The sequence below is a fragment of the Notolabrus celidotus genome, chromosome 9 (genome assembly GCF_009762535.1).
Source record: "Notolabrus celidotus isolate fNotCel1 chromosome 9, fNotCel1.pri, whole genome shotgun sequence".
Taxonomy (NCBI): Eukaryota; Metazoa; Chordata; class Actinopteri; order Labriformes; family Labridae; genus Notolabrus; species Notolabrus celidotus.
In genome coordinates this window covers 32,428,837-32,446,252 of record NC_048280.1, presented here as the reverse complement: position 1 = coordinate 32,446,252, position 17,416 = coordinate 32,428,837, and the positions used below count along the sequence as shown (strand labels likewise).

The window sequence follows — 17,416 nt, the reverse complement described above, 5'->3', positions numbered from 1 at the left end:
GTGATGAGGCAGCTCCCCTTCAGAAATGGTTGTGCCCCAGGCAGCCCGGGCCTAATGAGTTCTGTAATTTAACAACGGATGGGTGGCCATGTTGATTTAATGCATGTCCAACAAGCGCTTGAGCAGCCGCTGGGTAACCATTAATGAATTTAAGAAGACTGTATGAAGGATGCTGCTGTGGGAGTGGGTTCTGTGGGACAGGATGTGTAGTATTCAGGGCTTGTTTCGTGGTGACTCAAACATGGAGGGTTATCTTACAGCAGCTTGTTAGTGGAGGCAGTGTGCTGTGTATTAATTAAGACTCCAGCTTCAGCGATGTGATTGGTTGGAACGTGACTGCTGAAGGGACAACATTTAGAGGTCAGCAGATATTTTTTTCTCTTTCTGTTTTTAATACAAATGCACACTTCACAAGCCAACCCTGTCCAAAACAAAAAATATCACATATCATTATAATATCACATATAGCTGATAAAGAACTGGAGACTGAGAACAAGAGAAGTAGTGAAGGTGAACAAACATGGCCTGATTGATGTGAGAACGTCCCGAGGGGGAAATTTAGCTGTTTTATGGGTGCTTATTGACCCCCCTGCCCTCTGTATATCGTATGTATGTACCCCATCAACTGCAAAATTAAAGCCCTCTGGCCCCCATTAAAGGTTCTCGTGGGGCTAATATGGAACGTGCTCCATCAGAGTCAAACTTGTCCTTTTTAAACTTATAGTGTTCACCTGTATTGCTCTGTTTGTTCAACCTTGGGCCTATTTTTGCTCACTTTGGTCAAATTCATTTTGACAGGAAAATACAGAATGTGCTTCAGTCAGCAGTTCTGGGCTGCAATGTAATCCCAAATGTCAAATTGTTACGATCAAAGGATGTCAGGGAAACAAAAAGAGGAGGACCGAAAGTGAAGACTAAAATAGAACTGATTTAATGAACAAAAATCAACTGGAGATAAAACAAAACTTACTTAATACAAATCCATGGCAAAAATAAAAAGAGCACTGGGACACAGGAAGACACAGCAACACTCAGGTAAGATAAGACAAAGGGTGTTTTCAAAACCACCTACTTAGCTAGCTGTACTGATATGGCCAACATTCAGTTTTTAGTGTGTGAATAAGAGCAAAATCTGCAGTATGCCAAAACCAGTCTCCCTCACGTACTGTTTTCCACAAAGCACAGGGCTTGTGAGGGAAACTGGTCCGCTGCATGCTGAGAACTTTTCCCGAATCAGTACGACATATAGGTAGTTTGGGCATACTGCAGATGTTGCTCTTGTTCACATACTACATACTGAATTTTGGACATATCAGTACGTACTACTAGTAAAGTAGGTGGTTTCGAAAACAGCCATAGAGACTACATACTGACAGGGCAATCAGACAAGGGTGAGACAACAAGCCACAGGTGGAACTTATGAGGGTGCAATGAAACTGGAAGGAAACATGAGGGCAGGAAGTAAAACTAGATCAGATACTCAGGAGGCAAGAACTTCAAAATAAAACAGGAAACACTATAGACTTAACTAAAAACACAAGGCATGGATCACTAACACCTAGATGAAGACACATGGTTAACTTATAACAAACACAGAATTGAGACAGAGAGGAAACAAGACTGAAACACAACAAGGTACATCTAGAAAAGAAAACAGGAAATCAATGACAATAAAAAAAAAAGGAAAAGAAAAACTAAACAAAAGAAACTCATGAAAGTATGTCCACTATTATTGTTTGTTTTACTGACTGGCTCAGATTGTTGTTTACTGAAAAATCCATAATATGCAGTCAGTTGCTCTAACATATACGATGCAATCCTCCAGAAGGAAGAAGGTTTAGACTGAACTCCTGCAGGACGATAGACATTGTGTTCAGCAATGTGCAGCCTCTGTGCAGATGTGTAGCTCTTTCTAGCACCCTCTTTCCAATCAAACTATACTAGTAAAACAATCAAAGTAGTATATACTTGCTTGCTTTTTGGAGCACCATCTTCCTGGTAAAATTCACATCACAATATAAAACTCCTCTCTGCAGTTTGCAGCGGTGTATAAGATGCAGCTTAGTTTTTAGATGAATAAAAAATGTATTAAGTGAGTCTAATACTCAGAACAACAACATTACAGAAAGAATCCCCTCAGAGATTAAAATTTTATTTTGGTAAGGTTGCCTTTATAAACTTAAAACACCTCAAAGATGACTCTGCATAGCTACTGGACTCCTTTGACATAGAATAAGCTATTTAGCTTTGCACGACACTGCCTCTGTCTCCACTCTGAACACTCTATCTCTGTACGAATGCCTTTTTATGTCATTAAACATACATTGTAATGCAGCCTTTTCTATTTAAAGACCCTCTTTGGGCTTTTAATTCCATTATTCAGAGGACTGGATGGTGGATAGAGTGAAATTCTGGGAAGACAGAGTGTGGGATGACATGCAGAATTCAACTACCGGCACCCCTAATGCAGCAACTTTGATCTTTTTATCTCCTAACAAAACAAAAACAAGGCACTGGAACAGTGTTTGCATAATCCCATGGTACAAACAGGGCTGCTGGTGTCCTGATTATATAATGATGATTGTGGAACATCTTTGGCTGACCATCAGCTAACAGGCTCCACGGAGCTTCTATCCATAAGATGGGCCCACAAGTGGAGCTGCACTGCCAAATGAAAGCCAAACGACATGTGGGGAATCCACATGTCATGTGAGGACAGAAATATTTGTCACTGTGCCTTCATGATGAGCTGCTACAGGCCTTAAATCTGGACACTGAATACTTGCTCACTTGTTGACATCTTTCATCCTCTCAGTAATGTCACAACAACCTGGAAGTCATTAGTATTTGTTAAAGAGCTTTAGTGATCTGTGGGGGTGAATCCCTGTGTCGCACCCATAGACTGCATAAATAATGGACATAGTATCCGTGACGGCAACCATCTGTTTCTGAAGCACTGTTTTGAGGCCTATCGGCGGCGGCAGCCATATTGGAAATGTTTAACTCAACCTAACTGCTGTCGAGCAAGTGTGACGTAAAGAGGCAGGCTTTGAGCCTCCTCGCCAACAGCTACAGTGTTCTTGCCTGTCAATCAAGTAAGCTGTGCCTCTCATAATGGAAAACTAGTTATCTTAATATCTTCCGAAACTGCTGAGTTCTGAAAAAATTGACCCCTGTACAGTGTGTGCCGATCAAGAAATGAGCTATTCAAACTACACTCTGTACTTTTTTGCACCAGGCTGTAAACATGTTTATTTCTGCTGTAAAGATCGGCTTTTTTGAATTGGTGTCTATGTGCTCTCCGGTACTTCGGGATCCAGCCTCAAGCTGACACTTGATGAACTGCAGTTTTAAACACTTCTGATTGGCTTCAAATCGCGTGGCCGGAGGTTGCCACTTGGCCACACTGTACCGTCCCCGTCATAGTCTTTGTAGGCGAACCTGTCATGGACATTGATGCTGCACAGATTTAGCTGCCTCCACAGTATTTACAAATAATAGAATAGAATAGAATGGAATATATCTTTATTGTCATTGTACATTGTACAACGAAATTGAGGTGCAACCCCTTTCAGCAGTGGCGCCGTATAGGGGGGAAAAGTTAGGAGGATTCTAAGGGCCCATGACTGACAGGGGGGCCGAAAATAATAATAATAATAAAAAAAAAATCATAATTAATTATTTTTTTGTTCAAAATGAGGTAATTAAAAAAACGGTCCAGCCCAGCCTGAGTCGCGCTAATCAGCTCTGCCGTGCAGTCATACAGAACTAGTTTTACAGTACACAGAGTGCGCTAAAGGCAGCTAAAATGTCTGGAAAGACAAAGTCTTGGTCCCAGAAAAGGAGGGAAAGAAAGGAGAGAGAGAAGAAAGGGCGACAGTATGTCACCCAGGAAAGGTTGGTATAGTCTTTGAGTGGTTAAAATCAACCTGTTTGCTAGTTTGATGTCCACAATGAGATGAACCACGCTTTAGCTAATTATACTAAATGGGTTTTCCCGCCCTCCCTACCAGACTCAGTAGCTGATATGTCAGCAGGTACACTGTCTCCACACAACTCCCCACAACCCAATGAACAAGAAGGTTAGCAACGTAGCATGTCAATTAGCATTATTGAAGGGGGTCTGTGGGAATCTCTTTTTTTCTCTCTCTATCTGTACTATTACAAAAGCCTATAAAAACAAAGCTATAGCTAAACTACATAAGATACAGCCTATAGTCTGTTTTGGGTGCTGGGCAGGTTGAAGCATTGAGTGATTTAGTCTGTTTTAATGGCACGTCTGGGTCAATTGGATCCTGGAGATGTGGTTACAGCAGTTGCACAGGGGTCTTGTGGCCTCTGGTGAGGTCCAATGTGATATTTTTTCATGGGGCCCAAATCCCTGGCGGCGCCCCTGCCTTTCAGTGCAAAAGGTGCATAAAAGAACAGTAGTCACAGAAAAATAAAAAATCATAAAAACAGTGGACAAACATAAATAAATAGAAATAAATAAAAACACAAGACACATCCAGCATTCAACAGGCAGGCATTGAGTGAATAGGAAGATTGCACAGTCCCATTTTATATTGCATTATTTAGCATTGAGTGCACTTATTGCTTTGGGATAAAAACAGTTTTTCAGCCTGTTTGTCCTTGTCTTTAATGTCCTGTATCTCCTACCTGTGTTTGGTCCCTGAGGATGTTTCTCACTTTCTTGAGGCACCGTGCAATATAAAGTTCATCCAGGGAGGGGAGAGCGCAGCCGACGATTTTTGAAATAATAAACAATACAAAAAAAAATAGCAACCAAACACACACTATAGTGATAAAGTATTTGCTGGCTCTGCTTCCTGGCTGAGTGAAAAACACTGATTTGAAAACATGGAGGGACAATCAGAGAGCATAAACACTAACTCGTTCCTTTCACAACAATCTACTTCCTTTGAATCTGGAGAGCTTGTTACAGGCAGAAGTCTGAGTCTGACCCTGTTTCTATTGATGAGAGCAGACGCTGAATGCAGCCTTGGTTACGCTAACGTAATGCAGCTGATTGGATTGCATGCATAAAGGTCATGATGGATAAATGATGTCAAAGAGAACACACAGGCTGGAGACAAGAGGTAGAGTATCATCCTCCTGTTTACTGGCTTTACAACAACTGCTTTCACTGCTCTTGATGTTTTCAATGAGACTGTCTGAAATGAAATGACCTGTCTACTTTTGATAGACTTCACTGAGTTTTGCTCCAGCTCTTGGCCTCTTTCTCTCCCTCTCTCATCAGAGTGTTTATTCCCTCTAACCCTGAGCTTTAAAGGTTCCTCCTCCATAATGTCAGTGCACAAAGAGTCACTCCTTAAACCTGACAGGAAGAGGCTGAAGGACAAATTCCTTATTCAAATATTGATTTTCCAATTCAACAAATTACACAGAGAGCTCCTCTTCATCCCTGCATTGCCTTCATCTTTTCTTTTTCCGTCCTCTTTCTGTATTTTAATGCAGAGAAAAGCTTTTTCATTAATGGCCTTTTGCAGTTTTATTTATTATGATGTGTGTGACTTGGGTTTCATCATCTGAAGCGCGTCAGCACAGTCACCCTTCTATTTCCGTTCCCCACCGTCTTATGAACAATTTGTTTTTTTTGCTCCTACATGGGTAAATCTTTGTGGGAGGGTAAAATCTCTCCCAGCAGCTTGCAGGGTCCCATTTTCTCTCCTTATTTAATACAAAGGTTTTCACAGTCGTCACGAAGCCACAGGAGCTCGCTGAAACTCACTCAGTCTCCACACACAGAGAGAAGCTGTTTCCAGAAGGCGAGCTGCTCATGAAGATAACAATGATGGAGACTTAAAGGCAAATAAGTTCTGACTGTGAACCGCCCTGCAGCTTTGAAGTGTGTCTTCCCCTGAGTGTGATAAGGCAGACGCAGCCATGTGTGTACATGATGTGGGGGGGTGAGGGTTTGAACACATCTGAAGACTTTCAATCTGCATACTACTCGGCTTGGGCAGCGAGATAACTCTTCTTATGCTCATGTGTTTTTCTCCACAGCCTGCAGGGTACAGAGGTGTGGGCCCCCCGGGTGCTCAGGTGTCCTTGGAGCAGCAGGCCTACATGCTGCTGACAGAGCCGGAGAGGCAGACTATGGCGTACTACTTGCAAGAGTACCAGGACGGACACATTGGAGTGGAGCCGCTGATCATGGCTCTGTTTGAGCTCTTCAACACACACGCGAAGGTACGGCAGCTGCAGATCCTCATATGCTCCTTTTCGACTGAGGCAGTTTCAGGGCTTATCAACAGCCGTACAAGATTAACAAAGAAAAGATAACATTTATTAACTGTATAAAAACAAACAACAGCTGTTCTGAGTGAAGCCACAACTGTAAGAGCTCCCCCTGCTGACTGGCTCTATTATTGGTCTTAAGAGCCCGCCTCCTCCATGTTAACAGATGGAACATGGGTCAAACTACAAAATAGATACAAATAAAAAACATTTACACAAACATGGTTTATTTTATTATAGTTCATTATTATCATCCTGATTTATGTCCAACTTAAAAAAAAACATAGCTACAGGAAACCCGCCATGAGTACAGGTTTGTTAATAAATCAACCAGGATTTGGAAGCTCTCATTCAAGTCGAGTAGAGTAGAGTTTGCAATGAATCATAAAAGATGGGGCAGTCAAAGATGTTCTGCAGAATTAAACTTTGTAATCAGGATCTGCTGCAGCTCTGTAGTCTCTAGGTAATTTTGTGTTACACCTGGGTGTATCTTTAAAGGTGACATCACGCTTTTTTCATCAATATATATTGGTCTAAGAGGTCCCCAAAACATGTCTTTAAAGTTTATGCTCAAAAAAACCACTTTGAAATCAGATTTTGGCATGCCTGAAAAGCCCTCTTCTTCAGTCCTCCTCAGAACACTCTGTTTTCTCTCTGACCACGCCCCCTCAGGAAGTGGATGTGCCTCGGCTGTCCAGCACGTTGATCTAATGTTTACATGTTGGCTGAATATACACGGCTGCTCACAGACCCGCGTTACTTCAACCCTCTGAATCTGATCCAGAATCTGATCCTGACGGAGAGGTGCCTGTAGCAGGACCTTTCTGAAGGATTGTGGCTATGCTAACTAGCGCTAGCACTTATCCATGATAAATAAAAATCATCCACTAGATCTTCAAATCTGCAGACGTGGGGAGTAAAACCGACCTCTACCATAAAGGCAGCAGGACCTTTCTGAAGGATTGGTCACAGATTTTGTATTTCTTGTTGTTTTATTTGTCAGTTAGTCGACGTGTGTCTTGGTACACAGCTACAGCTAATAAGATGTAGCTATGTGGCTATGCTAATTAGCGCTAGCACTTATCCATGACAAATAAAAATCATCCACTAGATCTTCAAATCTGCAGACGTGGGGAGTAAAACCGACCTTTGTGTTTATTAAGACAGCCTACAACTAGCATGCCTCCCTCCTAAGCTCCTTGTTAGCACACATTTGTGCAGGTAATGAAAAACGGAGGGGGGATTCAGTATTATTTTATACAGTCTATGGGCTGAACAAGCTCCGAGCTCTGACTACGTGACAGACCGGATATTGTTGTTACGTAACAAAAACGTAGAGAATCAGAACAGGGGCAGGATGGATTTTTTTCATTCTCGGGGGGTTTGTAGACATGCCAGGGACACATATTTCAGTTAGAGAACCATTAAAAAGTCCATTTTGCATGATCTGTCACCTTTAACACATAGGAAGGAGCAGGTGAAAGTTTGTCAAGCCAGACAAGTGTGCCTATTCAAGGTGCTATAGATGGTGAAAAAGTAATAATCAGAGAACTGTAAAAAAGTGAGAGCAGCAGTTCTTGTTTACGGGATGATTCAAGAAATGTGCGTTAAGATGAAACAGGTAATACATGATTGGACACTCAGACAGTGAGCTGATCTTAAGATTTAGTTTTTGTCCCGTAAGTTGTTTGAATTACTTTTTGAGCTCTCTCCTGGACAACAGCATGTGTATGACAGAAACACAGCACCGTCAATGGCATGTATCGTCTCTGTCAGAATCACGGGGGTCTTGTCCAGAGAGGTGGGCCCCCCTTGAAGTCTAACTGGCCACCCCAGTTGCCGACCTAGTTCTTGATTATAATTGGATATTTCTCTTCAACAGATTGCTGATAGCTTTCTTTGCATTTAAATGTAGCACATGTTCTCCTTTGTTGGCACATAGAAAAATACTTTATACACCTGTTTCGTAAGAAAGGGTACAAGCAAACTCCTGCACATTAATTCTCTTGAAATACATTTATTGGCAGCGTTTCTTATAAAGGAAACATTAACAGAAATTCTTCATGCCATCCCTGCACGAGTGTGCGCCCAATTTAAGCCATGTTTATGATCTGCAAATACATTCAACCAATCAATCGATTAATCAAATCAATCTGTATTTATACAGCGCCAAATCCCAACAAACATTATCTCAAGACGCTTCCCAAACAGAGCAGGTCTAGACTGTAGTCTATGTTGCATTTTTAACTAAGACCCAACATCAAGACAGGATAAGATCCAGTCCCATTTTAACAGGCAGAAACCTCCAGCAGGACCAGACTCATGTTAGACAAACATCTGCTGAAGGCTGATTTATACTTCTGTTTCTCCCCTACGCAGCAGTGGCTGACGCTGACACGAGCACTACATACTTCTGCGTCTATGTGTCCGTGTCACGTAGCAATTCTCTGCCGAAACACTTGAGGGCAGTGTGGTCTCTCTGATAGCCGGTCGCCTGCCTCCTGCTTCCGGCCCCGCTACGATCTCTGTTTACTTTTCCACAGCGATTCAGAGTGTGTTATGTTAATCTACAGCTGATACATGTTGCTGTTGATCATGCAGACATGATTAAAGGGAAGAATAGAGAGGAGGAGATTAAATACACTGTTCGGGCTCTGAGTTCTGTAAATGTAGGCAACACGATGCCGCCGAGCGGACCAATCACAGGGCTTGCGGTCCGCGTTGATTCTCCGGGTAGTTACATTTTGGAGGAGGTGCACATCAGCTACGTGTGTAGGCCTCTGTGTAGATACGGGAGCTACGGGGACCCCTGGTGTAGGCTACACCGTCGATTCAATGTGGAAGTATAAATCAGCCTTGAGGCTCATGAGGTTGTTTGTGTATGTCTCTGATGTCCTGTCGTGTGGTGTGTTGTGTTCATACACGGTGATTTAAGTTTGTATAATTGATATTCCTTTTTTATACTCTATGTAAAGCACTTTGGTTGAAAGCGCTCTCTGGATAAAGTATCATCATTGTTAAATCTAACATGTATCGGTCTTGTGTCCTCCTCTCCCTCCGTGCAGTTGTCCATGTTTGCCGAAGTGAGGAGTATGGTGGCCCCGCAGGATCTGGAGCTGTACGACCGGCTGGTGCTGCACAGAGAGAGGGAGGCCCACCAAGCCTGGCACGGAGGGATTGGAGTCATGCATCCACAGGCCCACTTTACCAACGCAGCCCCTGTGGTCCATGATCCAGGACATGGCCTCCCCTCTGCGGTAGATCCCTTAAGTACTTTTCCTCTTAATGTGATGTTCAGTGTAAGAGCGTTATGAGTGGTAATTCTTCTGAACTCGCCCACTCTACCTCTTTAATGTGACCTTATTCAAAGATGTGTATCAAATAATGAAGTTGTAGTGGAGTGAGATAAGCATTGACAGGGACTCGTGCTCCGATTTTAAACTTTGCAAGGTTGTTTTAAACAACAGACAACCCTGTTCCTTGTCATGTGGCTGTTCAGCAAATCATCCCACGACAAATATTGATTCAAAATGATTCACCACAATCTAAACTCTGCAAGCTGGCAGCACAAAGAGCTGTGTGTTAATTTAATCAGTGTTAAACAAAATAGTCTGAACCTCTCGATAGTCGACTGACTGACATAATTGGATAAAAGGTGAAAAAGCAGCCCGTGTTTCATTTGAGAAACAGTCTTAATTTATTACACAATCACAACTCAGCAAAGCAGTTGAACTAAAAAGGTTTTATAAACCTGTGTTCTTGTACTTGTAAAACATCATCAGTCAAGGTGCTGCACAGGAAGTTCAATTAAAAGTTCCCTTTTAGTCCAAAAGTCTGGAAGATTGTTTTCTGTCGGTTTAACCTTGGAAACTTTGGGAGCTGACGTGTCACTCTGGGGCATACACTGCATTCAATCAGTGGAAATAACCACAGGGCCCCAAAAAGGTGAAGCCAATAAAGAAACGCTTTAAACCTTCATCTATTGTGATAGGCAGCAGGGGGCGACTCTACTGCTTCTAACATAGACTGCATTAAACATCGACTTACTACTTTATTCCACTACACAGGGCCTCAGACCAGCTGCTGCTTTCCACAAGTTTGGAGAGGAAACCGTTGAGCTTCGTCAGGATGTATCTAGATATATTAAGCAGGCTTATTAAAGCATGGTCTAAAGAGCAAATTAGGGAATGCTCGACCACTTTTTCTATTTAAGCAGCACTTGGTGAGGTGCAGCATGCAAAGAGGTTGGATTACGTCCCTTGATTCCTCAAAGGTGTGTTTTGGGTGTAATATGAATAAAGACAATCTGAGTGTCTGCTCTTATTCACTTCAAGAGCCAGGTGATTCCCCTGGCTGGTGTGTTAATATTTAATATGTTAATATATCCATGTGAAGCCGCACCTCCTCCAGAATGTAACTATGCATCGAATCAATGCGGGCCGCAAGCCCGTGATTGGTCCGCTCTGAGGCATTGTTTTTACAACATTTACAGCACTTCCGTGATCCCCGCACTGGCCTTGTATTTCATCTCCTCCTCTCTATTCTTCCCTGTAATCATGTCTGTATGATAAACAGCAACATGTATCAGCTGTAGATTAACATAACACGCTCTGAATCGCCAAGAAAAACTAGACATAGATCGTAGCAGGGCCCTCAAACGTTTCGGCGAGTATTGCTGCGTGACACGGACACATCATCGCACAAGTATGTAGTGCTCATGTCTGTGTCAACTACTGCTGCGTAGAGTCGATGCAGAATGAACCAGCCTTTAGGTTTCTACCTATTTTAAAATTGACCGACCCAAAAAAACCCAGATGTGTACATTTAGGCACGAGGCACAGCAGCATAACGTTGTTAATTAGAAACATAATATTTCAAATTCTGGGCATGCTAACAGTATGAGGAATTGATGATAATTACAATCATGTACACTTTACTTCAAGGGAAGATAGTCTGTCATCTTTATCTACTTATTTCTGCTGCTGGATCACATGGCTGTATTCTGTTCAGCGTGCATAATGGACATTGTACGGTCTTTAATAATATCTAAGGGGAAGATTATCGATGGTACTTATGGTTCTGTTTGACATTAGATAGAAATAGTGTGTTTGTGTGTGTGTGTGTGTGTGTGTGTGTGTGTGTGTGTGTGTGTGTGTGTGTGTGTGTGAGAGAGAGAGAGAGAGAGAGAGAGACAGAGAGAGAGAGAGAGAGAGAGAGAAAGACAGAGAAAGACAGAGAGAGAGAGAGAGAGAGAGAGAGAGACAGACAGAGAGAGGAGAGAGAGAGAGAGAGAAAGACAGACAGAGAGAGAGAGATAAGGAGAGAGAGAGAGGGAGAGACAGAGAGAGAGAGAGAGAGAGAGAGAGGGAGAGAGAGATGGCTTGTGCAGGGCTGAGGTGAAGCAGGCGTTTGAGAAGCATTGAGGGTGTCCTTATCCTGTGACACTGGGTCCTAGATCAGCCCCATACCAAGAACAAGGTCATAATGTATGGAGATGAGGAGGGGAAATACTCAGCCTCTCCAAGCCCTCCGTCCCAATGATAATAATAATAATAATAATAATAATAATAATAATAATAATAATAATAAGAAACTCAAGTTCACCATATCATCAAATAAACTGATATTTCTTTATGAGTGTGAGTGCTGCTGTGCGTTTCTGTGGTTAAAGCGAAGGAACATACAGTATATTGTAAACCCTGATGCTCATCTGTCTCACTAATGCAACTCTAAGTCAGTTGTTCTCAAAGTGGGGTCCTAGGACCCCTGGGGGTCCGCAAACCATAGCGTGGGGGTCCATGAAATAATTATAATACATTTCTAATGAATTATAAGATTGTGCTGTGTCATTAAAAACAGCGTATATACAGAGGAGGACCATTTGCGCCAATGAAACCAGCATGTGCCCATTACTCCCACCCTAGTTAGCTTTGGGCCAATAGAAACTGATATGAGTTTGACACTCACATGAATCTGTCACGTATCACTCTTCACACTTCACTCCGGTCACAACTGTTCCTGCTACTACTTTGCTTTGCTTATAGCTCGCGAGCATGGAACCATTTCTAAATCAGTTTACATCGTCAAGTGATGCTAAGCCCAAGCTAGCTAAATTAAAACAATATGATGATGTGTCATGTGTCTTCAGGTGCTAGCAAACGAAGCTATGAAGTCAGCCAAGCTAAAGCGATATCTGATCACAAAGTCCCCGGACTATAAGGACAAAAGTAAAGACTTTTCCAGCAAAAGAGTGAGGAATACATCTGCCAGAAAACACAGATGGTGAAGTGTTTTCTGTTTATCACTATGGAACAGGTCTGAAGTATTTAGATTGATGAGTTTTACAATACAAATCGTTCCAAGGGCATCTAAGAGTGAGAATGGTAGTAAGCATGTGCTTAATCTATGTGACAATTTGAGGGGGTCCTTCGAAAATGTCACCTGAAAGGGTCCCTAGGCCCAAAAAGTTTGAGAACCCCTGCTCTAAATAACAGGTAAGTCCTGCACCACGGTCCTAAGACTTCAGACCAGGTTTTTGTTGCTTTCAGGTGCTAAGATAGCAATGTGTATCCTTTGCGTCTGACCACACCTCATTTTAAGACCAACACGTCTTTGGGCACTAGGGTGAGTGCAAGCTTATTTTGTATTTACACAACATGGGCGCTGGGTGTTAAAATAAAGACTGCGTGGGCTGGAAAACAATGACACTTGGCTGTATATCAAAACACTTCACATCGGGGCCAGGATAGGACCCGCCATGTTTAAAAACATGCAACACTTGATCCTGAAAATGTCCAAATATTGTAACATATGAGCATTTCTTGAGACTTGCAGCAGTTTGTGTGCATGTTATGAGTGCCTCTTCGTTCTGACTCTCTTTAAACATTGCTCAAATTATTTAGAGGATCCCCGTAAATCACTTCAAGTGTGTGTGTGTGTGTGTGTGTCTAAGAGAGAGAGGCTCAGTCCCTCCATCAGTCTGAGCTCCCTGGCATCAGTCTTTGACACACAGCAGCTCGTCTTTGTGGCAGGTCAGCGACACTGTAGTATTGATGTTTCACAAAGGTCCACATCCATCTACAGAGACCTCATTCTGCCAGGTCACAGACTGCTTCTGATCCACTTCCTCCTGCAGTCTGGCCTTTTTAGAGGACCCGACAGAACAACTTTATCCTGAAAACTTTGTGACTTCACTGGGAGCCGTGTGCAGATCATTCCCCTCTGCAGGGTTCTGGCCCTCTGCCTGACTTCAGGTGCTTTTTGCTGCATCTGTCTCAGCGTGGTCAGCTGTCTGTTGCTGCCTTAAAAGCTTGCTGGTGACAGTGTTTGCAGCAGCACACCATGTGTCTGTGTAATTGCTCGCGCTGACACACTCATTACTGTGGTGGTGGAATTACAACCCCTCAATAAAAAAGCTAATTGTGTTTAATTTACAGGCAGTTAGTTACTCAGTGGGAAACGCTGGGATTTATTGTTGTGAAACCATGTTGTGACACATCGTTGTCTCATTAGATGGATTTTTCTACGCAGGTTGGCTGCATGATAGTCATTTAGAAGAGCCAATAGCTGTAATTAACATTGCTTAAAATGTAGCAGCATTCCAAGAGAGGGGTGTGCGAGTGTTCAGAGATGGGCATAAAGAACCAGGCATTTTGCATGCTCATCTATAAAGGGTATAATAAAATAAAACCTGGAGATTAATCATCTGTGTTCATGGTTTATATGTAAGAGTGTTAATGAAATTTTATTAGGCAGCCCTCGCCAGGAACCCTTTAAACCATTTAAAGTACCTTTACATTTCATTATTTTAGTAAGAAGAGGTCCACATTCAGGACACAACTCTTATTCAGATGTACAGTTTGTTTTATTCAGCTGGTAAGTTTATGATTACACATTGCCAATCAATCATTTGCAAAGACCTTTGTTCTTAAACCGTCACGTATTTATGGCAGAACCCAAAAAGCAGACTAAGACTTTTCCTCCCCAAAGTTTATTGTTGAAGTGCAGGGTGAGGGGATAGCTGGTGGAGATCCTGGGGTGCTGAGGGATCCAGACGGTGGTCAACAGGCAGGAGGGTGAAGAGGCTGGCAGAGCTTGTAGCAGAAGGGTCCTGGAGACAAAAAACACAGGTTTCAGGTGGGTTCAAGGCGATGACGAAAAGTAGCAAAAACTTTAGCAACAGGTTTTCTTGAGAGCTGGACTTGGTCATGTAGGCATAACAATCGGGCAGGGACTGGATGTTGGTGCAGGGTTCTTGGAGGCTGTAGTGATTGGATGATGGCTGGCAGGAGTTTGATTGCAGATCCAGTGCAGGTGAGCAGAGAGTGAAGGAGACAGAGCAGGAGGGGGAGGGAAAAACAAAAACACAGGTACACAGAGGAGGAACTGTGACATTAACAATGACTCTGCAATGGCACAGTATGGATTTGTGAAAGCATGACAGGCAAGATGAAACACGCACTCATAGCTCTGTTTGATTTTGCTGTCTTCACCATTTTAAAGTGATCCCATCTCGCCACTGTAACAGCTCTCTTAATCAATCAATCAATCTTTATTTATATAGCACCGAATCTCAACAAATGTTGTCCTCAGACTCTTCCCAAACAGAGCAGGTCTAGACCGTACTAATCTATGTTCTATTATTAACAAATACCCAACTTAAAGACAGGATAAGATCCAGTCCCCTCTTACAGACAGAACTCAGTCTGATCTCATCTTAATCCACCATGAGCAGAGCACTTTGCAGCATTTAGCAAGTTACAGTGGCAAGGACAAACTTCCTTTAACAGGCAGAAACCTCCAGCAGGACCAGACTCATGGAGTCAGTACAAGCAGCTTTGTGGTTTTTTTTTTTCTTAAATCTGTTCTGTATGATGAGATATTTTAGGCTAACCTGATCTCTTCTGATGTGATGATAACAACTTCATCCTAAGGATGACTTGGATTTTCATGGAGTCCAACACATTTTACTTTAAACCGTCCTGTTCTGGCAGAACTGATTTATGGTTTTATTTAGCCTTTTAAAAACCTACAGTTAATTGTTTTATATTATTTTCTGTCCTCACGTGTCTCTTTATAATCTTTCGATCAAATCAATGCTTAAATTCTCATGTCTATTGAACAAGTTATGTCTTTCCATACCCGAAAAACCTGACTGATGCAAATCTGACATGTAGTCAGGTTTCGTATTTAAAGCAGAGCTCAGGATCCACTCGTTTCCTGTTTTTAATTAATCTTTTATATAGCACCGAATCTCAACAAATGTTCTCCTCAGACTCTTTCCAAACAGAGCAGATCTAGACTTTACTCTATGTTCTATTATTCACAAAGACCCAACATCAAGACAGGATAAGATCCAGTCCCATCTTACAGACAGGACTCAGTCTGATCTCATCTTAATCCACCATGAGCAGAGCACTTTGCAGCATTTAGCAAGTTTCAGCGGCAAGGATAAACTTCCTTTAACAGGCAGAAACCTCCAGCAGGACCAGACTCATGTTAGACACACATCTGCTGTGACCGTGTTGAAGAGAGGGATAGAAGGAGATACTACCTCCAATGCAAACACAGAGGTTGGGTGACTTGGTCCCAACATCACACCTCTGAGACAGTCATACTAAAGGCAAGACGTTAGATCATCTACCTTGAACTGGCAACATGAAGAGGGCAAAGTGTGAAAAGCTTTTCATGATGTATTCCTAGAAACTATATCAAACTAAACATAAACATAAGTGACGGTTTGGCCATGTAGTGTGTTTCAAAATTGACGCTGAGAGAGAACTACAGGGGGTTGTGTCAGTAAAAAGGTGTGAATCAAGACGTTATTTTCTGATTATGCTCTAAAGAACTTTTAAACGTGTCCACTCTTCCTCACAAATGTGCAGGAAGGGGCTGGATTGTGTTTGTTTGCCACTGAGGTCGCACTTCTTCCTGCCTGCTGTGCGTCTCTCTGCTCCGCCCTCCGTCACAGCCTCTACACGGCTAACTCTCCTCATTCTCAGGTCAGCAAACACCAACATTTTGTTAACTGACAGTGTTGGCATCTCATAAGGTGCATGCATTATGTTTATTTCTTGCTGACAGACAAAAAGCAGAGGATAGGGACAGAGATGTGACCTCGTCCCTGCACCAGTCCTGACCTGGGGACTGCAGGGAGCTTCACAGCGCTGCACAATGACTGACGCCGAAGAACTGACCACATTAGTAAGAAAACCAGAAAAGACTATCTACGGCAGGGGTGTAAAAGAGAACAAATCTTAGCTGTCTCAAGCAACAAAATGAAACAGTTGGTTATATAAAGGAAAAACATCAATGTTTGGGCCACTAGTCTGGGTCGCTTTAGTTCATTTGAACCCTAGTAAGCTATTTCTATTTTTATATCATGATGGTCAGTGTGAGACCTTTGGGTTAGAGTAAGGAATGGACTCATTACCAAGGCTTGGCTTACAGTTTTGCTAGTTAATCAAAAGGGTGAAGAGATGACCTAGTACAAAACAACCAGAACACACACCAGCCACTCAAAAAGCAGTTTGACGCAGGAAATGAGCCACCACCCCCATCTGAAACACAAAGAAATCCCAGAAAAAGACTCCCAGGATGATGCCACAGCTCTCTCTACACTTCATTTCGCAGCCAGCTTCCTTAGTAATAGTCTTTTACACACATACAACTCTACCCTGGTATATATGTTACAATTACAATGTTACAATGTCATTTAGCAGACGCTTTTATCTAAAGTGACGTACAATGAGAACAAGAGCAACACAAGCAAAGAATTAGACAAGAGGAAGCAAGATCAATAAGAGTAACAAAGTGCTTCAAGTCAATGTTTTTATTTATTTATTTTTGTAAAATAAGGAACATCTACAATGAAGCAGCCAAACAATTTAAGACCTTCCATTATCATCATCAACAATTAACTTGTCATCACCACAATAATTACCAAGTACCAAGTGCTGGGTCACTCCAGAGCTGAACACAGATTCCCAGAGTAGAGCAGGACAATGTGAGTCAACTGTAGCTGGGAGACACAATCTGCCACTGGGGACAACAGTGGAGAACAGTCTAGCTAAGTGCATAGTGCTTCCTAAAGAGTTGGGTCTTTAGCTGTCTTTTGAAAGTAGAGAGGGACTCTGCAGATCGAATGGAGTTGGAC

General features: G+C 42.4%; 1 protein-coding gene across 1 annotated transcript in view; it reads left to right on the top strand.

The window, feature by feature from the left end:
* LOC117819034 (whirlin-like) overlaps positions 1-17,416 on the top strand; it is a 171,686-nt gene that overhangs the window by 125,357 nt on the left and 28,913 nt on the right. The window contains exons 7-8 of the mRNA XM_034692232.1: positions 6,028-6,213; positions 9,327-9,518. Coding sequence (XP_034548123.1) covers positions 6,028-6,213; positions 9,327-9,518 — 378 coding nt within the window. The remainder of the gene's footprint in view (positions 1-6,027; positions 6,214-9,326; positions 9,519-17,416) is intronic.